This window comes from Lathyrus oleraceus, chromosome 2, assembly GCF_024323335.1.
Source record: "Lathyrus oleraceus cultivar Zhongwan6 chromosome 2, CAAS_Psat_ZW6_1.0, whole genome shotgun sequence".
NCBI classification, from domain to species: domain Eukaryota; kingdom Viridiplantae; phylum Streptophyta; class Magnoliopsida; order Fabales; family Fabaceae; genus Lathyrus; species Lathyrus oleraceus.
In genome coordinates, this window is record NC_066580.1 from 480984550 (window position 1) to 481010404 (window position 25855).

At 33.8% G+C, this 25855-nt stretch overlaps 2 protein-coding genes and 1 pseudogene across 5 annotated transcripts; all 3 read right to left on the reverse strand.

Moving 5' to 3' along the window:
• Positions 1-612: 612 nt before the first annotated feature.
• On the reverse strand, positions 613-3673 carry LOC127120649 (NAC domain-containing protein 7). Of its 2 annotated transcripts, XM_051051159.1 has the most exons (4): positions 3346-3673; positions 2252-2424; positions 1887-2164; positions 614-1424 (listed from the first exon to the last, which is right to left on the reverse strand). In XM_051051159.1, the coding sequence occupies exons 2-4, from the start codon at positions 2409-2411 to the stop codon at positions 798-800; spliced, it is 1065 nt and encodes a 354-aa protein (XP_050907116.1). In that variant the 5' UTR covers positions 2412-2424; positions 3346-3673; the 3' UTR covers positions 614-797. The 2 variants fall into 2 exon arrangements, with proteins under 2 accessions (XP_050907117.1, XP_050907116.1); XM_051051160.1 differs by lacking the exon at positions 3346-3673 and having other exon boundaries at positions 613-1424.
• Positions 3674-11136: 7463 nt separating this feature from the next.
• On the reverse strand, positions 11137-13512 carry LOC127120650 (uncharacterized). 3 transcript variants are annotated; one of them, XM_051051163.1, is made up of 3 exons: positions 13333-13512; positions 11580-12525; positions 11137-11446 (listed from the first exon to the last, which is right to left on the reverse strand). In XM_051051163.1, exon 2 carries the CDS (start codon positions 12504-12506, stop codon positions 11598-11600), a length of 909 nt encoding a protein of 302 aa, XP_050907120.1. In that variant the 5' UTR covers positions 12507-12525; positions 13333-13512; the 3' UTR covers positions 11137-11446; positions 11580-11597. The 3 variants fall into 3 exon arrangements, with proteins under 3 accessions (XP_050907120.1, XP_050907118.1, XP_050907119.1); XM_051051161.1 differs by having other exon boundaries at positions 11137-12525; XM_051051162.1 differs by having other exon boundaries at positions 11137-12525; positions 13343-13500.
• Positions 13513-24959: 11447 nt separating this feature from the next.
• On the reverse strand, positions 24960-25539 carry LOC127123855 (ras-related protein RAB1BV-like; annotated as a pseudogene).
• Positions 25540-25855: the final 316 nt, after the last annotated feature.

Consider the following 25855-nt stretch of genomic DNA (forward strand, 5'->3'; position numbering starts at 1 on the left):
GAGGAAGATCCAACAGCTCCATCCGAGAGATGAAGAAGGAAAAAATAATACATTCACCAGATCTGAGGGATTCGAATAGCCGCCACTACCTCGCTTCTCACTAGGGGAAAAGGTAGAGTTGAGATCACCAAGCACACACCAATTGTCACCTCCCAAGATAGACTTGCGCCGCCAAAGATCATCTCACATACTTTTTTTGTCAGCTAGCAAGGGCTTGGAGTAGACATTGATCACAAAACAAGTCAACTTCGATGCACCACGCTCTAAACAAACTCCGAGAAAACCTAGACCCAAAAAAGAGAGGACTAACCTCCTTTTTGAACTGCAACAAATCGGGCCACCACTACCTAGAAATCTTGTATATACTCACATTTCTTGCTAACATTCCTTTATGCTTTAAGGCTTTACCATGCTTGTAATGGATTATAGTATATCTTACCCTCACTTTATAATTGACTTGTATTAAAAAGAATTAATAAATTTTGCAATACACATCAAGTGACTAGCTAATTACAATAATTCACATAGCTAGTTCTGGTACAGTTTAATTTAAAGTAAAAAAAAAAATAGTTCCAATTGATAAGAATATTTACTATATAACAATATTTAAAGGTTTTAGTATAAAAAACAATACTTTAGGATTTACTATATATGTACACAAACTTGGAAGTTGGAACAATATACCCTTTTAATATTTGTCTTATTTTTCCAGGAGTTAAGCTGTATATAACACTACTCCCTATATTATATTATATAGTATATCAATTATATGCATCTTCATATATAGTTATAGATCTTCACTTCCATGTATCAATCTGGCAACTGGAGTTGGAAGTTGAAGTAGCATATTCCTGCTCATGAGTTTCAGATTTTTTAGATTCACTTGCTAACAAAGCAATTTGTTCAGCCACAATATTGCAATAACTGGTTACTGTTTCCTTGGAATGTTCTTGATCATGACTTAGCTGAGAAGCAACATGTTTGTCAAATACTCTCCAATCCTTTGATTGCTCCACTACTGCTTGTAAATCATTGCTACCACCGTAAAGCATTTGCATACTATGTTGCTGGTGGTGCTGGCTATAGTATTGTTGTTCTTGATGAGTTATTGAATGTGATGATGATGAGCACTGCAAATTAGGAATTTTAGGGCTTTCTAGTGGTGGAAGTTGGAGGAAATTGTTAGCATCATTGATGGATATATTGTATTGCATTTGATTCAACTCTTGTTTGCAAGGATAGTGTTGTTGTTGTTGTTGTTGTTGGTATGATGCATAAGAATGAGAAGAAAATACTCGGTTTGGTGTTTCAAGCTCTTGCATGAATGATACTTGATCATCATATCCACATGGTGACTCATCCATTCTCCTCATTGTTGTAGCTATTCTTTTCTTGAACACTTTACACACAGCCCATCCTTCTTCCTGAAAATTTTAATATCGATTATAATGGCAATAGTTTCAAATTTTGTGATGAAAATTGTGGCCGCGTCATAACGATTACTATTGAGTTTCGTGCATTCATATAAATGGTAGGCTACTCAAATCAATAGATAGATCTGATATCATATTAGATTTGTATATTTGGTCTAATTCATCGTTACAAAATCAACTTAGATGAATGACATCATTGTTTATAAACTCTAGTCCAGAATTAACTCCGAATCGACTAATCTAGGAAACGGATCCAATTGTGTGTAGTTGAAAACCCTATTAGAGTCGGTCAGAGTAAAGCTCTAAATGAATCAGACTAACACATGAATTGTTAGCGTTTGCAGTATTCGAACATGAAACCTAAACAAAAACACTTTTTTAGGTCTCAAACATTCACCACGAGACCAAACCCTAAAAATGTTTGAATTATGTGCTTATTAGTATTATTATTACCTGAGGTGTGGTTCCATTTTCATTAGTTTCTAAGCGATATTCATGCATGATCCAATCAGATTTCTGTCCATTAGGAGCTCTTCCTTTATAGAAAACTAGAGTCTTTCTCATTCCAATCAGACAAATATTGTTAGAATATATTGCTTTGTCTCTTCCAGTAGCTTTCCAGAATCCTGCTTTTGTAGCTCTATTTGTACGACTACTAGTTGGATATTTCTTGTCTTTATGACTGAAGAAAAACCATTCAGTTTCTTCATCACTTCCTATTTTACATAACTCTGAATCTCAACACAAAGTAACAAATATCAGCATCTTGTATATCAAATCTGAATCATTGTTGTAGATATAAATAATGAAGTCCATACCTTGTAGATCCCATGGCTCAATTTTATAGAGATCAACATCTTTAATGATATCAAGATCAATTCTTTTTGAAGCTATTTTTTTTCTAAGGTAGTGATCAACAAGTTCTTCATCCGTCGGATGGAAACGGAATCCAGGAGGAACGTGTGAGAAATTGTTCATATTTAAATTCAACCTGCATGCATGCATATATATTTGTGGTAAAATTTGAAAAATCAACACAATTGATTATACTAACTCTACACACATTCTTTGTAAAAGATAAATAAATAAATTTATTTGAAAAAAAAATGGAAAAGAAAATAGCAATAGTAAAGGACACTCCATATATATTAGTAGACACATATCTGTTAACTTTATTATCCTTTAAAAGAAAAAAAGACAAACTAAACTTGTAGCACACAAAAGAGAAGGCTCTTTTTTACAATGTAATGATTCAAAGCATGAATATAAGTTTAATCAACTTTATAGGATATACCAAATATTTAATTAGTCTAATAATAAAATAAGTTGGTATTATAGCACTCACTACTATATAAGACACTTATCACATCGGTTAAAAAATGATTTTCACATCGATTAGATGTCCAAAATAACGTAAGATGTTATAATAAGTAATCTGTCACATTTCACAACGAACGGCTGACAGAGATGAAAAACAGTCATTTATCACCTCGATCAGAAAATGAATCGAAGATAAGATATGAGTGTTGAGGCAAAATGATTCAAATATTTTAGCAAAAATATATCATGCAGATAAAACAATATCCTAGGCATGGAAAGAGCTTACTTAATATTGTCTGGTGTGAAACAAAAAGGAATAAACAGGAAAAAGTGACAGCATGATTTAACATTAGGTGTTGATAGACAATAAACTCCAACAAAACACAGACATGAAAGTCAGGTCAAAGATCTTATATATACCCCAAATAGCATTTAATTAGCATTTGACTTTACTTAGGTTTAGTCCATTTAATTTGGACTTATGCTATATATATATTATATAGTAATATATATATTAATAATATATAGTTTATATAAAATCAACCTACATAATCAAGAGAAAATTTTAAAGCATTAGATTAATTATAATAACCTTGATTTGCTTTCCTTAGAAGGTAAAGACTCCAATGTGTAGTGTAGATCTGATGAAAGAAACCTCTCAATTTGCAGCACAAATTCAAGAGATATATATGATAGACAATAATCCTTTCATCAACAAATCAAGAAAGAACTAAAAGTAAAACTTTCTGGAATTGAACATAATCAAACCCTAGGAGCTAAGTTGAGAAAGTGAAGGAAAAAGAAGAAAAAAATGGAGATGTTTGAATAGGTAGGAAGCAAAAGTGGAAGAGAAGAAGAAGATATTTATAAAGATGAGAGAAATGAATTACTCCAATAAAGTGTTGCGATCAAAAGTTTCTCTCTCCTAATCTATTGAGTTGGAGCTAGATTACTGGAAAAGCTTCGAGTTCATAAAAAAAGAAAGTGTAGAGAGAGATATTCCACCCACCAGCAACTGATGATGACGCCAAAAGAATGATTAATTTGGTGTTAACGTTTGAGGTTGCCGGGCCCAGGTCCGGGACCGAAAATAAAGTGAAAGAGAATGAAGCAATCAAATTGTGAGCACGAATGGACATTCTTTATTAAGGGGGAGTAACAGGGAGAGGAAAAAAAGAGACAAAGATTGTATTGTACTACTAGTAAATGTCAATCATAGTTATAATCCAATGCATTAATCTCTTCAAAATACATAATCATATGTACTCATTCATTATAGTTGGTGATTACAAATCATAAAATGGATTAATCTGATGGAATTTTTCTCTTGATGGTAATCCCATATGATCTTTATTTTTAATTGATGATGACGGAGATGGAGAACTCCGGTATGAAAGTCTTTGGTATATTGTATTCAGCCGGTGGGATGAACCTACGAACGCTTTGACGATCAAGTCAATAATGATCGGAAATATAGAGTTTAAAGATCATAGACCTTCTTTTGAAAACATTTGTCTTAGAGGACAGATGTTAGAAGATCACTGAGGTTTTGGCTTTCGATGGTCTATTAACACTTAATCAACTCTGATAAGCTTATTTCTATAATTATATCTATAAGATGTTATCATATACTAGTTCAGATATCTTAGAATGTTCTTTGGGGACACTTGCCTCGTAGGACAAGTGTTAGACGATCTTGTTGACTTTATATCATATGAGTTAGGCATCGACCCAATATGAAAGAGTGGCTCCTCGTGCCTTAGTTGACAAGGTCAAATTATGGCTTGTTTTCTAGTGTCATAGCTACTCAATGGAGCCCTTCGGTATGGGGTAAGAATGTTTTTTTTCTGAAGTCCGATATCAATTGTTTGGAGGTGAAACAAAATTTGGTCAGATGGTTTGGGTCATTGTTATTTAAGAGATTCCTCAACTGCAATTGGAAGCTAGTGTGATATGCATCTCATGTTCTTCATTCCTTTTAAGAAGCAAAAAGAGGCTCGAGAAATGTTGAAGTTGCCTTGCTTTCTAGGGTTTGTTCTATTTTATGTTTTGTTACTTCTCAATTTAGGTGTTTGATTTGTTTGTCACAATTGAGGCTCCTCACATATGTTATATATTATAGGGTTAAGTGTTAAACCGTTTTTACGCATGCATGAATCAAACTATTTGCTTAAAGTCGATGTAATATGGTTCTAGTCAATTTGTCTTAGGTTTGGATCAAAAAACACATGAAAGCATGATTCAAACCGTGTCAAGTCTCGACTCAAATAAGCACTTCGTTTTTATTAAAATTTGAATTTTTTGAAGTGTGATTTGAATTACATAAATGGCTTACTCGAATCAAAAATTGAATGTGAAAATCAGAAATTGATTTTGTATTTCTTATTCGGATAATGAAAAGTCTGGCTCGAACCAAAAAATTGAATATAAAAACAGGATTTTGCTTCTGTATTTCTGATTTGAATCATAGAGGTCTTGATTCAAATTACAGAATGGCATGAATCGAATAAAAAATTACATACAAATTTTGGATTTTAGTTTTGTATTTATGAATAGAATCATGGATGTTTCTGACTTGAATCATGAAACAATCTAATTCGAATCATATATGCAATTTTCTAATTTCTTAGTTCTTGATTCAAATCATTCACTCACTTGACTCTAACCATACCATTTGCTCTTGACTCAAATTAAATGGGTATTTTCTCTCATTTTTATGCACTATCTCCAACATATATATAAATAATTTTCTCTCAATTTCTCTTACAACATGCATATGATTTTTTAGAATCATTTTGAATTTTTGTTTTGAGATTACAAATCTGAAATTTTACTTTATCTTCAATGTCTAGCTTCTATCATTGTCGTTTTAGTTTAACTTCTTAACCTTGGATGTGATATGTGTGAGGAGATTCGTTTGGTTTTAAGTTTTTGTGAAGGTTTAAAGAATTCAGTTTGGCGGTTCTTGTGTGGTATGGTTGGGATTTACCGGTTTAGTAGCGGTGTGTGGAAAGTGCTATGGACAGAGTAACCGATTGGAATACGTAGAAGTTGTTGCCCAATAGACGCTTAGAGCAAAATTCTTGAATCTAAAAAAGTGGAAGTCAAAATCGAGTGAAGATCTTGAGAGATTAGTTTCAAATTATGTATACATTTGAAGAGAAAATTCATATCGAAGATTGTTTAATTTTTAGCATTATCTTGAATATTTTGATTGTATTAAAAGACTATAATAATTGTCAAATCATAGTGGAAGACTATGAATTTTCAATAGGATATCATTAGAAGTCGACTAGGCAAAAATCAAGGACGAGGGTGTATAACCACTATAAATCTGGGGTATTATTCACTATCTCTTTTAGATTTCGTATTAGAATCGTATGCTTAGAATTTCATTTCTTAGAAATTACATGTTGTTTGATTTTACCGTCTCTATAGTGATTTCTTGTATAAAATCATGTCTGATCAAGATTCTGGACGATCTTACTTGTGATTAAAACTAAAAATTGCATTCATGGATTTATTAATCAATTCAGTAACTTTGATTTACACACCTCATGTAAAACGAATTTAGATTAATTGAAATATCGATTTATTTAGCTTTTTTATCTTTCGCTCATTTTATTTCTGAGTAAGTGTCTACGACAGAATCATTCCAATTACATTTATCATACATATGTCGCTACGCCGGACAATTTTATAAAACTCTGATTTTGAAAAACAAACATTTTTATTTTGGCCTATTTGGTAACAGTATATTCAACCCCCCTTCTAGGTCATTCAAGTTCATATTCTCCTTAATAATTGGTCTCAAAGCTGGTCTTTTGATCGGGTATTCTAAAAGGATTTTTGGTAGCTACCACATATGCACCTTTTATCTCTAAAAATGCATCATATGACTTGAAGGTGGAATATTGATTTGAGAATGTAGAGTTGGCACACAAACCCTATAACCTTTTAAAAAGTGTTTTAAATCGTATAACACATTAATTATATTTTTATGAAAAATTATTATTTGTGCAATCGAATTAAAATTAATAGTCTATAAATGAAGGAGGTAATTACATTGTTCTCATTAATCTCTATTCAAATCGAATGAATCTAGAATAGCTCGCTGTTACAAAATATACATTTTATGAAGACTTATTACCTCGGCCAATTAATTCAATGAGGTAAGATATATTTCATTAGGAATATTCCTTTCATTAGGAATATTCCATTCATTTTAATTTTTAAGTCATTTTTTCCCACTATCAAAATTTTCAACCGTGGGGAAAAGTCCCCCTAGTAATATGCTTCAAATCTCAACACCTGTAATTTTATTTTTTACGTATTCATTTTTAAGCCACATTTTTCCATGGTTAGGAATTTCAACCGTGGAAAAAAATTGCACTGGTCATTGGTTCGAATTCCGGACACCAACAATTTTATTTTTTCATAATATATATAATGCTCTAACTTCTTTCACTTTTGCCCTATACGAACTGAGACGAACTTCATCTTCCATGTATAAAACTTTATTTCCGCACAAAACCAAACTCGAAAATATCATTTCTTCCATAAATAAAATTCGAAAACATAATTTCTTTTATTAACGAATTTTGAAACTTCATCATTTTTTCTCCAACTCAAACGAGGCAAGAAAAACATGGATTCAACTTAGCAATATTAGTTATTGTTGTTGTGTCAGGTGAAATGTTTAAGGTTGTTGTTAAGATTTAATGTTCAACAATTTTATTGATTTTGTTTTTTTGTTATTGATTTTGTTGTTGATATTTAATGTTTAATAAATTTATTATTGTTCTTATTGTCGCTGTGTTTTTTTTATATTAATATTTAATGTTTAATAATTCTATTGTTGTTCTTGTTCTTATTTTTATTTTTCTTGTTCTTTGTTTTTATTGTTCTTATTTTTTTTTTTGTTGATCTTGATATTTAATGTTTAGTGATTTTATTGTTGTTGTTGATCTTGATATTTAAGATATTTTTTTTATAATAGTGGCTATAAAAATTTATATTAAAGCAAGTATGTTGATTACACCTAGAGTTCATCGCATCGCATTGATCAACTCGATGCAAGTTTAAACCATATAGATTTGGAGCATTAGTGAGACTCAGGTAGTTTAAACCATAAGTGTGCCATTGAAGAATGCACCATTCCATTATAGTAGTTGCAGGTGCCCTTCAAAAAGTGCAAATAGATTATTAACAGACAAAGCAGTATACATAGTACTAGTACTATTTAAAGATTTTGAGAGAAATAATAATTGTTATTCTGTTGGAGTAACCGCACGCTGTCTCTGGTTGGTTGGTCCGCAATATAATATGTAAACAAAAGAATATGAAACTCATAGTCATTAGGAGAAGTAATATAATTGTAACCAAATAAATATCAAACCCCCAAGCCGGGTCCACTAACCGACCCTATGTTAAGGAATGCGGATCAGACACTTCTCCCTATACAAATATATATTTTTCTTTTGCCAAAGAAAAGGGAAAACTTTTATGGAATTGCTAATGGTTCTATTCTATGATGACAACTACATTATCAAACAAAATACTGAATGCATGAATAAGACAATTTTAAGGTGAGTTTGATTTGTTAAAGAAAAGGAGATTGAACATAACAATTTTTTTTTTACTTTGTTTGATGTAAAAACTTATCATAAAACAGGTTAAAATATATGATAAGTAACATGACAAAAACATGAATTTTTTAAATCATGAGACAATTTTTTTGTCCCAAACACAATTATAAAAAATTATCAAAATACAATTTTAATCTCTCATTATTTAATATTTTGATTTATAAATATAATATTAATATTTTATTTATTAATAAAGAAAATTATAATACAATTCGGATGATGCAAATAAAATAGAATAATTTTTTTCTCTTCACCATTTTACTTCTTCTTTTTATTATTTAATATTTTGATTCATGAATATTAATATTTTATATATCAATAAAAAATATTATAATAATATTTAGAATATAGATATATCAAAAAATAGGCATAAAAAAATGGTCAAGTGCATCGACCAACAAATACAGTACCATACAAAAAAAAATGGTCCAGTCTTCAGCAAAGTTTGACATTACATTTAGAGTGGTTGGGAATTCAGTGTCCTGACAAGGGTATGTGGGATCATGCTCAACAATTTAGAGGTCTATACGAGCTTAGTATGGAGTAAAACTCTAATTTAATTTAATTAGAAAAAAAGTTTTAGTATTACAAAAATTATATAAAAAAAATAATTATAATTAAAATATTATAAAATTTATCTACCACAAATATTATATAATTTTTATAATATTATAATCATAATTATTTTTATTTAAAAAATAGAAGAAAAAAAAAGTTAAATTAACTAATTACATTAGTGAAAAACGATTTTTTCATATATAACATATACTCTATAACATCTATCTTAGCCACACATTTTTAAAAAAATAATGTTTAAATAATAAAATATGATAAATTATAATTGATTTATATGCTTAATTAATATAATTATTTATATCGTTAATTATAATTATGGAAAATTCTTAACGGTTTTAGTATTAATAATAAATATTTTTCAAATACCACTTTTATAATTATAATTTTATTTGAAAAGTATTTATTATTAATGCTAAAAATTAATCCATAATATCTGTGTAGACTTAAATATCACCAAGAATAACACTATAGAAAAATATTTCTGACAACTTGTTCTAGGGGTGTTCAAAACCAAACCAACCCAATAGAAAACCGCAAACCAAACCAAACCAAACCGAAACCGCAAAAAACCGCATTTGGTTCGGATTCGTTTGGGTCATTTTTTAACAAAACCGCACGGTTTGGTTTGGTTTGCGGTTTGTATTTTTCAAACCGAACTAAACCAAACCAAACCGCATTATGTTACAACCCAAAGTTCACTTATCCCACATCCAACCCAAACCTCAAACCTAGTATGCCTTAACCTTACAATTACATACGATTTTCTCTTAATCACACTTAGGGTTTGAATTTCAACCTTCTTAAATCTCTCATAGTAGTATCACACATTTTTCTCATCTTATTTTCCATGTAGGTCTCGCCTATTCTACTCTAATAAGTCCTCTATTATGTTATTTCTTTTTTTATCTTTTATGTTACTATTTTCTCTTCCAATTACGTTTTTATTGCACTTTTCTTCTCAATCTCGCATCTCTTATGTTATTTTTTTCATCTTCTCTAATCTCTCATCTCATATGTTTTTTTTTATATTTTACTATAATGTCTTTGATATTATTTTATGCTACTATTTATATTTGTCTTTTATTCCACTTTTTTCTAATATGATTTTTTGTATATTGAATGAAACGTTTTTGTCTAAATATGATGAATTTTGATGTTATTTAGTAATGTATGAATGACTAAACACAAAGTTATGTCGTTATTTATAGGAGTATATATGGCTCAATAAAAATATTATAAAAAACCGAACCAACCGAACCAACCCAAACCGCATTGATTTGGTTTGGTTTGGTTTTATTTCTAAAAGTCAACCGAACCAAACCAAACCGCATGCTTTTTTCTCTTACGGTTCGGGTGATTTTTATCGCAAAAACCGCCCAAACCGCACCGCGAACACCCCTAACTTGTTCATCCATTAGACGAATGGATACTAAAAAAATGGACGTTTTAAATTTTTAATTTCAGAATAGGGATATATAGAAGAAGAAAAATCAAAAAATGGACAAATCAGTAAAAAAAAAAAGTCTTAAAAAGGTGTCTAATCTATTAACATGAAATTATGAGAGTCTAGTGTAAATTATATAGTTCTATTAAAAAATACTACCTTTGGTAAATTTTATTTTAGTATCATCAGTATTTAACTAAGTAATGTAATGATAATCAGTTTAAAAATTATATAGAAATGTTAATATTTATTTTATATTTATTTTAAGTTATACTTATATTTAAAAGTATGTAAAAATACGAATGTAGGTTGATAAGGTTAAACCATTGAAAAAGTTGTCAAGTTTACCATTTAATCAAAAGTTAAACAATATAATATAACATAACGATGATAGTACTAAAAATATATTATTTACATCCATTTAAGTACGCTTATATAGTTATATTATGTTTAAAAAGCTTAAATAAGATAGCATACACAAATCATATTTAAATCTTCCAAAATTTATTATTTAATTTCAGAATTTTCATAAAAAAAACATTTTAAAATTTCGTCTCAAAATCACATTGTTAATTTTAAAAGAGTCGTGTAACTTTATAAGCAAGGAAGTGAAGCCACACTTGATGGTTTTACGTGTGGTTTGATTGTAACTAGCAAAGAAGTGAAGCAAACGTTTCCCACGATATCCAATTGTCATCTTGGACCCACCAAAACAAAACCCTCAAACATTCCATCATGCTTTGCCTCCGATTATTAAAAATAAAATTACAATATCATTGTGCTGTTGTTGTTATGTATCATTTCATAACTAATAAAAGCAAGAAAATCAAAGACAATGATAGGAGTAACATAAACTACTTGAAAACCAAGGACATCATAGATGTGTTTCATGTGACCACCAAAAGCCAGAGCCAAGACAATGAAGAACATGAAACCATAGCTTGTCTTCTAGGCACCATTGAACTCTTTCATGAAGTTTTGAGCACAAAATCATGTTAAGTGGACTCAAATGCGATAATGTTAGCCTGTAAATGAGTCAGGCTTCATTTTTAAATGATACATTGCACAATTAGTGCATTCTAGAATCTAGTTTCTGTTCCGATAAACTTATTAAACAATTAACACATGAAAAAATATCGCCCCGAGGGTGAGTAGTACCTGGGTAACTAAACTAGTTTAGTATTTCCTTCTCCACGAAGTCCACTTGAGTTGAAGCTGGTACCATAAAGGTGGTATTCCCAGCACCCCTCGTGCTAGCCGTGGATCAAACACATCAAATTGTACCCGGTGTAGGGAGTCTAAGAGAACCTGAGCAGGCACAGACGGCAGGAGCACCGGAAGAGCCTTGGCAGGCACACTCTTGGATAGTTTTCGTGCCTTTTGTAAGTGTGCATTGGCTACTGATGCCATTTCATAAACTGCTTCACAAAGACCCTCACGAGAATCCAGCCATCTCTCTTGACCTTCCTGCTTAACTATTAGCCCGTGCTTGGACGCTATTGCCCTTGGTATGTAAGAAAAATGTCGGTTGTGACCAGCGTGATAAGGCAGCGACTTAAGGAGAAGAAGAATACCGCTAGCCTTGCCAATATGTGAGGCTGCATGATCAGCTGCAGTAGACATGATACCACCAGATTGAAGTGTCAAATACAGCATAGTAGATACAGTGTCCTCAGCATATTTCTCCAACTCTTCCATGGTTTCTGGAATGTCGGTAGCCTCTCTTCTTGCATCGTTGATCCGGGCTTCAACAGATCGTTTCAACCATGTCTTACTAATTTTGGTCTCTGATATCACGTGTGACAGGGCCAGTGCTGTTGGGTGTTCAATTAATTTATTGGCAAATATTTTGTCTATGGCTTCCTGCCACCACACAAGGCGCATAAGACCAATCCTGGGATCCGAAGCAACATCCATAGCTCTAGCTGTTTCCACATTCAAGGCACGGAGTGTAAACGCAGCCTTCCGTAGAGATGGAGGAAGTTCAAGAAGGCAAAGATAGTGATGATAATCATAACTTCGCACTTGTTGTACGCAGTGGGAGAGAGCCGACCTTAAGTTACCAGATGCAGAACCGCCACTCATTAAATCCTCTAGTTAGTGCCTACATATGAAAGTTACATCAATTACAACTCTGTCATACATCAAAATGTAAATTACTAGTGGAAAAGGCAAGACAATTGTTTATTTCAAAAGTCTCTCTTCTCCTTATTAATAAGTAAAACTAATACAAATTTGAAGAAATGAAAACAGAAAATGTTTACACAAAGTAAACAAGCCCTAAATTTTCATTGATGATAAGTTAACCCTCAAATTCTTCCTTTGTTTTGTATATCTCTAAGACATGATACAAAAGGATAAAATCTTGAGCAAACAACCGGTCAGTGCACATTGGCCCTTTGGAAAAAGAAGTGCTAAAACACTATGTTGTCAATGGCGTGCTATAGCTGATTTGCGTAGCGGTGTTAGGGTTCGGCGCGGCGCTTTCGACATGCGAGCCACCGTCAACAACAGAGGTTGTAGTGGTCGCTACTTGTGGCCCCAAACCCTATCGCTGTAGCTGTTGGTTCATCAAAGGTCCTTGCTACTTAATCAGTAATCATTAATCTTCAAGCACCTATTGCTGTTGGTTTATATTATAAGCAATTTCATCAAATAGAAAAAGTTCAAACCTTATATAGAGGTTCAATATGCTAGCAAAGAAAGATTTGAAGAAATTGAGCGATATAAAACAAGCAATTCTCGAATTCATCTAGAGATTTAGCGCAATGGAGCTATGATCTACTGTGACGCGATTATCGGATTGTAGAAAAAGCTAGAGTGGCTGCAAATCGCGTTGGAATCATATCATCGCGCTAGCTTCGTGAGAGTGAAAGGGAAATACTTGAAATTGAAAAAATTAAAAAGGAACCTGAATATACTTTCTCAAGGTTTCTGCCGGCAGACAACCAGCTCCGGCAGAGTTTTTCCGGCCAGATGAGTTGAGTACAACTCCAATTCAACAAGTGCAAAGCGGCTGTCTGCAATTTTTTTTACGGAGGTGCTGAGTCTTTTTTTAAATTAATTATTAAAAAAAACAGTGTTCATTTTTGTCTATTGGGATGATAATGGGCTTCGTCAAAGGAGTAGATTGGGCTTGTAAGTAGAATTTCACAGGACTGGTGGGCTACTTCACCAAAGAAAACTTTACCTCATACCCTATCAATTATACCCATACCCCAACAATAGATTTTTTTGGACCAAAATACCCTCATATAAATAGGTATGTTTTTGGAAAAAATGGATTTTATTTCATTTTTCTTCAAGACTTCCGGATCATCCTTTTTACCATTGTAAACCGGAACACTAAGAGTAAGTCTTCTGGTTCACAAACAACGTACCGGAACACTTTCCAGAAGACTTATGGTTCGCTGCAAATTTAAGACGTTGAACCGGAACTCTTTAATAAAGACTTCCGATTTGGAAGAGTGGTTACCGGAACTCTTCGTAAAAGACTTCCGGTTTTCATTCAATTAATCGGAAATCTTCGTAAAAGACTTTCGGTTTTCATTCAATTAACCATAAGTCTTTTGAAAAGTGTTCCGGAAGTGTAACTGAATTTTCATAACAGGTGGAGAGTTGGGTTTCTAGGCCTGGGTTATCTTCACTTCAGAGAACTAGTTTGAACAAGATAGGCATAAATCTGGTACCCGCATTTGTGGAAAGATGGCATATAGAGACATCTTCATTTCACATGTCGTTTGGTGAGATGAGCATTACTTTGGATGATGTATCTTGTCTTCTTCACTTGCCCATTAGGGGTGTGTTCTGGAGTCCTCAAGATGTCACTGAAGAGGTTGATGTTGAACTTGTTGTTGACTACCTATGAGTGTCACATAGTGAGGCACAAGCACATGTTCGTAGTTATAGGGGTTCTTATTATAAATTGGAGTGGTTATACGATTTATTCGTACAGCATAGAGCTGATTCTAGCTGGACATATGCGACTAGAGGATATTTGTTGATGTTGGTGGATTCCATAATTTTTGTCGACAAGACATTTACACTTGTCGAGGCACGATATCTCTTATTGTTTACGGACTTAGATAGATGTTCGGGATATAGTTGGGGAGCAGCTGCATTGGTTACCCTATACGGATACCTTGCAGATGCATCCATGTTCAGTTGCAAGCAACTCGGTGGATATCCTACTTTCCTACATGTATATAATTTAATTTTGTTTATTAAGTGTTGGATTCATTTTATAAAGTATGTTAATTTAATTTATATTTGTTTATTATGTTTTATATTGTAACAGTGTTGGATTCACGAGTACTTTCCAACTGTTGAAAAAAGATGAGAGAATTGGAAACCAGTTGATAATTATGGTCTTCCTCGAGCGATAAGATGGTCTTATAGGCAATGAGTCCTGAAGGTGGATGATTTGCGGCCTATTTTGGACGAGCTGACACATGCCGACGTCATATGGCATCCATTTGAGGATCATAGAGGATGTCACCAGTTTGATGAGTTATGTCTATACAAGGGGTGTTTGAAGTGGGGTGACACAGTTGTTCCATACTTACCTGACAGATGTATACGTTAGTTCGGGTACAATCAGTATGTTATATCCCCACCTCTTGATTGTATGATGGCTAATGATATTGATGTTGATTGGATTGGTTACCATCAGAGTGTTCTTGTTGTGATCCGTCCAACAACATTGACCACCACTCCATCTGATATAGAAGATGGATACCTGGAGTGGTATTATTGTGTTTCGCATTCTCGTTTGGTCCCGCCCCATCGTGATGAACCAAGAGAGGTGTCAGTTCCTGTTTACGAAGCAGGATCATCTGATCCTAATGGGCTCGTGTTTCTACATTGATTCATTGTTATCTGAGACAAGTTAATATCGAAGAGGAAGATCCGCAATTTGCTGATTTATTTAAAGCTTTGCATATTTCTCGTTCACATTGATTTATGCATTAACTTTTAGAATTGGATGTAATAAAATAGACATAATATAATATTCATGTTTTGATTACATATTCTTGTTTTGATTACATATTCATGCTAATATAGGCGTAAGTAATTGCTAATATTGTAGACGTCATGAAAATCCTAACATTCAAGACGTTGCTACTAGACAACGAAACTTCTTCCAATCTAATATGGCTGGTGGCAACGGAAACCCGTCTTTCATATTTACTTGATAACAATAATTAAAACATATATTTAATAAAGTGAAATAAGTAAAATAATTAAAACAGTAAGTCATATAAAATAAAATACGTACCTAAACCCAATGATTTTGGTTAACAAAACCAATGCAATAAATGGAGACATTTGGTGAATGTGAACTTGTCATAGGAAAGAAAGTCATGCACGGATTGCCTAAATAGATAAGTACAATATTATAGCAATTTGCTATCTAGTAACCCATATCTGGTAGAGTCAACCACTTTTGTGGTGGCTGCGAAATTGAACCACGCAAATTACCATAAAATAGACTTATGTGCGTGTGCTCAACTTTGTAAAAACTTTTTTGAAAAAAAGCTCTAATGTTGCCCAGTTGTAACCTCAAGTTGTTATTCATAGCTTCCCGACATTTGACCATGTCACCTATATTGTTTCCTAACACCTGCTTTAACTTCCAATGAGCAGATTCAACCCTAAAAATAACATATTGAAAATATTAAAAATATCACATAGTAAAAAATATAACACATACCGATTAGTCATCGTGTTACCCAAATGTAGCACTCAATTAATCCATGCTCCAACAAATCTTTGTCTATATGGAGTCAACCACGTGTCTTTCACATAATTAATAAATCCATTATAATCAACACATGCCTGCTCAAATTGATGCAACCGTTGACCATACTCAACCTCATAACTATCTCAAACAACTTCTATCCATAATGTGTCTATCGTCTTTTGCATGTCTCATTCACCACATATTATTTGCATTTTGCACCAACGTTTTTGTTAATGTGAAATCTACATAGTAAATTAATCGACCTGGGAAACACAATTTCAATTGCTTTCATCAAAGCAAGATCTTTATTTGTCAAAATCACATGTGGACACAAATCTTTCTTCACAAATAATTCTTTAAGTTTCTCCAATACCCAATAAAAATTCTCTATCTGCTCAGACTCCATATACGCAAATGCGATAGCAAAAGTCAACTCGGTTGATATCATGCCAACAATTTCAAACAAAGGTTGTTTATATTTGTTTGTCTTGTAGGTGATATCCATAACTAACACAATAGAAAAAATATTCAACAACTTAACTGAATCAGGATGAGCCCAAAATATCTCTCTCACAACTTCCGAGTCATCCCTTTTTCTACTCCAATACACATAGTTTGCATCCTCAATAAGCTTAAACAAATGTTGCATCTCACTTCTAAGACCTCTTATCTCTTTTTCTATCATACTCCTATTCTTGTATATTTGCGTAATCCGAGTGACATTCTCTGGATTTGCAAGGAAAGCAATATGTGTCTAGGTGGTACATGTCTCTTTGTCAAATCAGCAACATGTTGCTTCTCATCTATGGTCAACCTACCAACAAAGGAATGACCTTCTAATCTATCAGGTAAACCATGATTATGGACCACACATTTTACATCAATCTTCCAACCAGACCCATCTTTCGTCGGAGTCGACCTGATTTTAAATGGGCATCCACATTTCTTGGACGCATTTTTGGTTCCACTATCAGTATCCTTGTGTTTCCCACCTTTATCACAACCAAATATTAATTTGTTACTTCTCCCTCTCTTGTCTGTTTCAGTATCTGAACGAGTGATAGTAACGGTTACTTTATTATCGATTCCAACCTCTTTAATCCATCTGATTACCTCTTCTCATGTACCAAATCTTTGAATGGTTAAAAATGCATCAAAAGTATCTACACATATTTGGGGAAGATTTCCCATGCCTGCACAATAAAAAAAAGTCAATTTTTTTTTTAAAATGCAAACCGGAAGTCTTCAAGGAAAAGTTCTGGATCACAGAAATAGAACACCAGAAGTCTTTAGAAAAGACTTTCGATGTATGTTACTTTGTTAATCGGAGAACATACGATAAGTGTTCCAGAATGTCTTTTTTTCAAAAAGTGAACTGGAACTCTTCAAGTAACTCTTCTGGTATACATTTTGCAGTGTTCCGAATGTCTTTCACGAAGTCTTCCAGTTTGAAAAAAAATACCGGCAGTCTTTTTCAATGAGTTCCGGTACGAGGGTGGATAGTGTAATTTTCGGAAGTCTCAATTGAATGGTTAAAAATGAAATGGTAAATTGGTTAAAAATAATTAAGGATAAAATTGGTATTTTTTTTAAAATATAGGGGTATTGGTATAAATGAGAGGTACGAAGTAAAATTTCCTTCACGAAAGTAAAAAGGAAATTTCTTAAAACACCATATATATATATATATATATATATATATATATATATATATATATATATATATATATATATATATATATATATATATAAAATCAAAAATGCCTATCAGATTTTAGAAATGCATCTCCGGACGTAACTTATGTCCATATAATTTATTTTTTAGTCACACTTCAATTCTATGACTTAATTTATTTCAAAAATACATTTCGAAATGTCTCCGGAAATACACTTCAAAACTCACATAAACACTTGTATCTTATCCTACGGTTAATTAATCAATTTAAACAATAACGTTTTATATCAATAAGAGCATTGTTTACTTGATAATCAATAGTAAGCTTCCTGTGAACTGCCATAGCACATTGAGTGACAATTTTCGCTATCAAATTCATCATGTTCTATCAAATTTTCTTTGTCGCCCTATTTTGTAACGTTGATATGGCGATAAGGATCCCTCTTGAGGTTCCAACACTTTAATCACCTCTAAGGACAACAAAGATATCTCTCGAGGTTCTAGAAATTTGATGGTCTCTAAGGGTGAAAGGGATTCCTCTTAAGGATCCAACACTTTGATCACCTCTAAGGACGAAAAGGACACCTTTTAAGGATCCATCACTTTAATCATCTCTGAGGGTGTCAAGGATCCCTCTTGAGGATCCAATTCTTTGATCGTCTTTAAGGTCGGGAAAGATCCCACTTGAGGATCCAACACTTTGATCGCCTCTAAAGGCGACAATGATCTCACTTAAGGATTCATCACTTTGATCGCCTCTAAGGACAATAAGGATCCTTCTTAAGGATCAACCATTATGATTGCATCTAAGGGCGATCTTCTTCAGTATCCTTAGGTTACTTATGAAGAGAAAGAAGCGACAACAATTCAGATGCTTTAGAAATAATATAGCAAAGAGACTAATTAAAAACCCTTGCCCCTTTCGAGACACAAAACGAAAAAAATATGTCCCTAGAAAATAACATGTCCTTACAAGGGACATAAATATAATACTCTGTTAATAAAAAAAAATAACATAAAAGTAAACAACGGTAAAGCAAATAGATAAATAAGCATTATGGGACACTCCCACTAAGGCTTCAACTTTCTATCTTCTCGCCATTCTAAGGCAAAGCCTCTTCATCTTCATGTTCTTCTTCTGGTGTCTTAATTCTCGAACTAATTTTCCTAGTATTCATATTGAGAGTTCAAACCCTTTTTTAGCCAAAGACTTTCTACGTAGCATTTTCTGGTCTCCATGGATGACTTTAACCCGTCATTCAAAGAGCAGTTATTTCATGCACAAATACAAAGTAGACTAGGCAACGCCAACTTATTAAGAGTTGGATGCCATATAATCATGCTATAATAATAGGGTACTTCTATAACTAGATACCTGACCTTGACCTCTTTGACTAGTTCTCCCCCTTTGAATGTGGTCCTTAGTGTTATGTAGCCTTTCACTTCTACCAGCTCGCGGGAGAATCCAAATGGCGATCCCTTGAAAGTATTTAAGTCGTCTGGTAAAGATAGAACCTCTCAAATGCATCATAGTAAAGGATACTTGGGGAGCTCTCTTGGTCCACGAGGACTCTTCTGATCTCCTAGTCACCGCACACCTGACAATGATGAACATGAGGTCATCATTATGAGGATGGATGCCAGCTTCATCTTTTTTAGAGAAGGTGATTTAGGTCTATGTTGTCTTAGTTTTTCCCTCCTACGAATTCTTGGAAAGATCCTCTATATTCAGTACTTGACGAGCGTACCTTTTGCGGGTGAAGCTAATCTCCTCGCCCCCAACAAACCAATAACTATTTCACATATATTATCCAATAACTTATAATGTCTGCGTTGATCCTATTAAACACATTGATATAAAAAATAAAATTAATATGAAAGAAAAGAAAATATATAGCACGAAATATAATAATATAATTTTTTTTAGAAATTAAAAAAAAAATCAAAATTAGAGTAAAGTTGTTAAATTGCTACAAGCTATATTTGTTTTTAACTTTTTTTATATTCTAAAACTCATTCAACAAAAACAAAAGAATTCATTAAAATCTATTTTAAATACTATGTTTTTATATTTATGAGAAACCACAATTAAATATTAATCAATTTAATTATTTTGAAAAAATAAAATAAAATACAATTGATTTAATTCAATAAATTGGGGTCATGGTTAAGACTAATGTTCCTAGCACTATGACCTGGGAAAATTGATATTGGAAGAAGGATTATTGCAAATGAGATCCATGTCTATAGCAATTTACACTAGATTTCATAAACGGGAGCACAAAAAACCAGACGAGATAGAAGAAGGCGAGCACACAAAAATACATAATCAAGCGACACCCTTTTGTTCGAAAATAGAAAAGAGATTTAAACACCTGACGTAATCCCAATACACCAAATCCACCAACAAAACCATACACGGGCTCATAACTGTTATGAATATAATTATTTGTGTTAAAACATTATTTCTATAGAGTATATTATTGTCGAAATGCTCTGTGTGTCGAAATGTATAGCTGTCAAAATATCGAAGAAGTGTATCTCGATAGAATTTTGACTTAACTTTATTTGTTTATTTTAGCTGGGTTAGTTGGAGATTGCTTGGTGAGCAAGCAATCTCAGTTTGAAAGTAGAGAAGTTTCTCTGTAGAATTCACAACTCATCTTTTTCCCCTTTTTGTTCAAACCATAATTTCTCTTTCTTCCCCAAATTCAATTTTTCTTTTTCTTCTTCAATAATCATTGTCGCACCTCAAAAAAATGAATGGGGATACGACTTCAAAGCGAAGCGCGATCGCACGCTCGCATTGATGGACTGAACAGAGTCGCCACCGAACTTTATTTATTCCTAAAAAGGAAAGGGGAAATATCGATAAAACCCAAGACAAAAGAAAGGATAAGATATGGTCATCGCAACCAATATCAGGGTTCGAGAGTCGATTACGCAAGGGGAAGGTATTAGCACCCCTCACGTCCGTTGTACTCAACGGGAACCATTAGGTTAGTTGTGTGCGTTAGTGTTAGTTGAAATATTAGGCTTTTCGAATTATTAGGTGGGAAAGAAAGGATAGAAGAGAGGAGAAATGTTTTTGGATTTTTGACGAAGGACTAAACCTAAGTTTTTTATTAGTGGGCCTGACAAGATTTAAAAATCCTGCTCCTACGTATCTCAAAAGAGAAATCAAGGCTTACGTAGTTCTGGGTAGAAAAATGTTTGTTTGTTGGTCGATTTTAGCGAAAGCTATACTGTATTAATCGACGAAAACATTGTTTTACCCAAAACAGATGAGGAGTGGACGCATACCACACATCGAACGGATTTATAAATCTACATTCGGAAAAGCGTCATTTATCTCTACTCAACAATCGTGGCCGAAACATTGTTTTGCATCACTTAAGACAATATATCTTTCATTTATGAAAAAGGTTTTTGATTAGTCGCACGGCGGCGAGAAAAAGTTTGATTGGTTGGATGTATTTTGAGTGATGGCGAGAACTTGGATGAGCGAGATATACATCTTGAATCCTAGCCTCAGGAGTGCGTGGTATACACCACGTTCCATTTCCATCTCATTTGAAAAAAGTGTTTTAATAAAGATTAGGTGTTTTGGAGTTTGAAAGACGAGCACTTATGACTTGCAAGCTCTTACAGCTTGAGTCTAGTACTCGAGACTACGTCTGGACATTCCACCCAGGCAATCTGTTTCTTTCCAATATTGCTTAAGAAAATGATTCGAATATTTATGAATGTTTTGGAGGGAAGACGAATATTTATGGCTTGCAAGCTCTTACAGCTTGAGCCTAATATTCGGGATTACAACTGGATATTCCCTCCAGGTAATCTTTTTCTTCCAACTTTATTAAGATGGTTTGAGATATTTACAGGTGTTTTGAAGAGAAGACGAATATTTATGGCTTGCAAGCTCTTACAGCTTGAGCCTAATATTCGGGATTACGACTGGACATTCCATCCAGGTAACCTTTTTCTTCCAACTTTATTAAGAAAATGATTTTGAATATTGGAGTGTTAAAGAGAAGACGAATATTTATGGCTTGCAAGCTCTTACAGCTTGAGCCTAATATTCGGGATTACGACTGGACATTCCATCCAGGTAACCTTTTTCTTCACGTTTTATTTAGAAGGTGATTTGAGATATTTACGGATATTTTGGCGAGAAGACGAATATTTATGACTTACAAGCTCTTACAGTTTGAGCCTAATATTCGGGATTACGACTGGACATTCCATCCAGGTAATCTTTTTCTTCACGTTTTATTTAGAAAATGATTTGAATATTAAATTAAAACAATTAAAGTACCGAGGTTTGAAATTATTGAAAGTTAAGTTGATGTTGCTTAAGAGCTCATTGTAAGAAGGCCCAAGAGTAAGCCATGTGAGGTTGATGGCGATGCTTAAAAGCAATCGACTTACAAGGGTATGAAAATGGACTCGATATTGAATCGAGAAAAGTATGATTTTAACAGTTTAAAATGGTTTTGAATGGATGATGCAATTAAAAGAAAACGAATCTATGTTATGATAATGAAACTATAAATATAATAAAGCATAAACATAAAAAAACGTTAAAAAAAATTACACATTGGTATCGAACCCACTCCACTAATGACCATAGAGAATACCCTCGCTCCACTAGACCACTTATGATTAATTGTTATTTTAATACTAATTTAAATATATAAACCAAGATAAATAAAAAAAAATTAGAATAAAAAACTAATAAAAAGGAAACTGTTGGACTACCCTAATTAAACCTAATCAAGCTAATCAAAATTAAAGATCCTAATTAATCAGATTAACTCCTAATTATGATCCTAAAAAAAAATCTAATATTCTAAACTAATATTATTCTACTCTAAACCTAATCTAATTTTAAATTTCTAATTATATCCTAAAACTCATCCAATTAACCCAAATCCCTAATTAATATTCTAAACTAATTACCTAACATTCCTAATTAACCTATTATATACTTAAGAAAAAATCTAAATTTTCAATTAAAAGCTAAATGACAAAAGAAAAAAAAAAGAACATGGGCTTTTGCAATGGAGGGGGGTACTGGCTCATATCTGCAAGGGTGCAGGGAGTAGTCTGTTTGGGCTTTAGTCCAAACCAAGCCCAAACCCCATGAGTTAGTATTCATAGTACGATGCCAAAAACGCTTATGCAAATAAGCTACGAAAACAGATCAAGGTGAAAAGCGCTTATGCAAATAAGCTGCGAAAACAAATCATGGGTTCGCGTTTACAATAACAACATCACGCTTCATATCAGAGCATCGCGCTCATCACTAGCTCATGGATTCGTGTTCTTGGATTTATTTCGACATCATTCATGGAAGTTCGTAAAACCGAGGCGAGCCTCAGATCGAAACGAGAAATGACTCACCGAATTTCCAAGAACAGGTACGATTTCCTTGTCCTTCCTTCGCTTCGTATTCTCCTCGCCGTCCCTTGAAAGTTAGGGTTCCTTTTCTGAGATTTTTTCGCCTCTCTAGGTTTTTTCGTCCTCTCTCTCTGAATCGCTTTCTTCCTTTTATCCTCACAGATTAGGGTTTGAATAGGTATCTTTGGTGTTACAAGAAGTTACTCTGCGAAGTTCCTTTTGTGCTCAGAAATTGGAGTTGCCTTTTTGATGCTAGAATTTGTTAACAGGTAATCTGAGCATTTGACTTTCTTCTTAAATTTCGTCTCTATTCCAATTTGGGAATTTTTGAAATTTAACAACTTGGTAATTATTTTGTTTACTGCAGTGAGATTCCTGTAACCTTGAGGTAGCGGATGAGGGGTGAGACTTTCTCTCTGAATGGTATCAGCAATCGAGCTTCAACCGGTCTGTATTGCAATGCCGCGTTGTCCACTACCAATGTTACCAAGCATCCTTAAGTAACTTGACTCCATTTCTTTATTTCTTGCTAACATAGAACTTAAGAGGTAGCATTGCCATCACCATTCAAATTGTGTTCAGCCTCTGATTTTCTAGTTGCATTTATAACTTCTGGTTTTTCCCACTTGACTGCTATAGTCATCTTCTGTTTTTTCTTGATTTGTAAAGTGAAGGGTTTGTACAAACAACACGTTTGTACGTGAAACAAAGCTCATATGCTTGTAACTTCTTTCAGGTTGCCATCTTAACATGTTGTGAGCACAGCAGGCTTCCCAGCCATATTACACTTGTAAAGGGCGGACTTTTGGAAGTAAAATACCTTCTCTAGTGGAAGATCAAATGCCCAAATTCCCACGGGAAAGGATAATACCATCTGCTTCTTGTAGAATCTCATCAAAATGGGTCAATCCCTCAACATTTTCAATCTTTGCAAAAATTTGAGTTTGGCTGAGATCACCTAATGTAGAAAGGAACTCACGTGCCTGGCGAACATCTTCAGCATGCCTCTAGCCAAACAGAAGTAGTTTCACTTCCTGTGAACAAGTATTGACCAACGAAAATGGTGTCTCCCGCCTTGACTGACTTGGCCAGTCCATCAAAATTGATAGGCAGTATCTCTGAAGAAAACTTCTTGTCCCTGATCAGGAGTTAGAACAACCTGACCATCAGCCTGAAGCGAAATCGCCGTCTCCTTTTTGTTAACAACCTGCATTTCAGCACCTACTGTGTCCAACATAACAGCACAGAGCTTCTTAGTAGATTTGATAGCAGTCTTCAAATTTTCCAAAGTCTCCTGGTGATATTCAGCATCAACATTGCATATAGAGGAACCTGGCCTGAGAACCGACTGTACAACTTGGCTGGATGCTTGTAACTCAGGGCCCTTTCTCTTCTTGCTTTCAAGGACTTGAGTTACACTGCATTTTGTTTTTTTTTGCTTTGGGTACTGACTGTTATGGTTTGATTTTCACAGGACTCCTTAAAGAAGTGGTTAAGGCATATTACATCTTCATATTCCGATGTTGGCGACAGACGCTGAGTGAGGCTCCCCATATATCAGGCCCAGCTTGCATTGGCATGTTGTTAATTACGTCCAAAGCCGTATTCAACTCTCCCATTCGACCAAGAAGATCAACCGTTATCGCGTAATGCTCTGAGTTTGGTACCAATTCATACTTGCTAATCATGATATCAAACCTTTGTATCCTTTCTTTAATCAAACCTGAATGGCTTTTTTTTTCTGGGTATGTTTTATTGCAGGGAGTTTTCCAGCATTCTCGGATGGATACCATAGCTCTCCATTCATGTTTGTTTTTGTACTAGTTTTAAAGAACTTGATACCATACTCATCAGCAAGAGCTTGACCTTTGGAGGTAGGTACAACCCATTTACTTTCATCCATATCAACCTTGTTTCCCACAAGTAACTCGTTTACATTGTCAGAAGCATGCTGTTCAATATTGCGAATCCGATTCCTAATAATATTGAAAGATGCTTTATCAGTAGCATCACAAACCAGCAAGATACCCATGGCTCCACGGTAATAAGCTGTAGTAATAGTTCTGAATCTCTCCTGGCCAGCTGTATCCCAAATTTGCAACTTAATGCGCTTGCCATCAAGTTCAATGGTTATTATCTTGAAATCAATACCCATGGTGGTGATAAAATTGGTTGTGAAGGAACCATCAGAAAATCTCAAAAGCAAAACAACTCTTCCCCACACCACTACCGCCGATAAGAAGAAACTTGATGAGGTAATCGTAATCGACATGTGCTCTAACGGGTGCTGCTGCCATGGCGTTGCGGTTGAAAAATGAAGAGTTCTTGTAAAGTGACTCAGTTGGGCTGTCTTGCACTATGGGCAAAATCCAAGATCCTATATTTTTACTCTTTGATGTCCTGGTTTATTATCCCACTGTTAAGTTTATTGTAGTACCAAAACTGTGAAGGCTGATTTTTCCATACGTTATTGCCGGATTGCAAGCATGCTGCAGCTTCTTTGCAGCAAGTATCACGCTTCACGACCTAGACTTGGTCGAAACCGACAACTTATGCTCTAGTACTTCATGGTATGTAAGCTTGTTCATGCTCTTGATAGAAACTCATGACTGC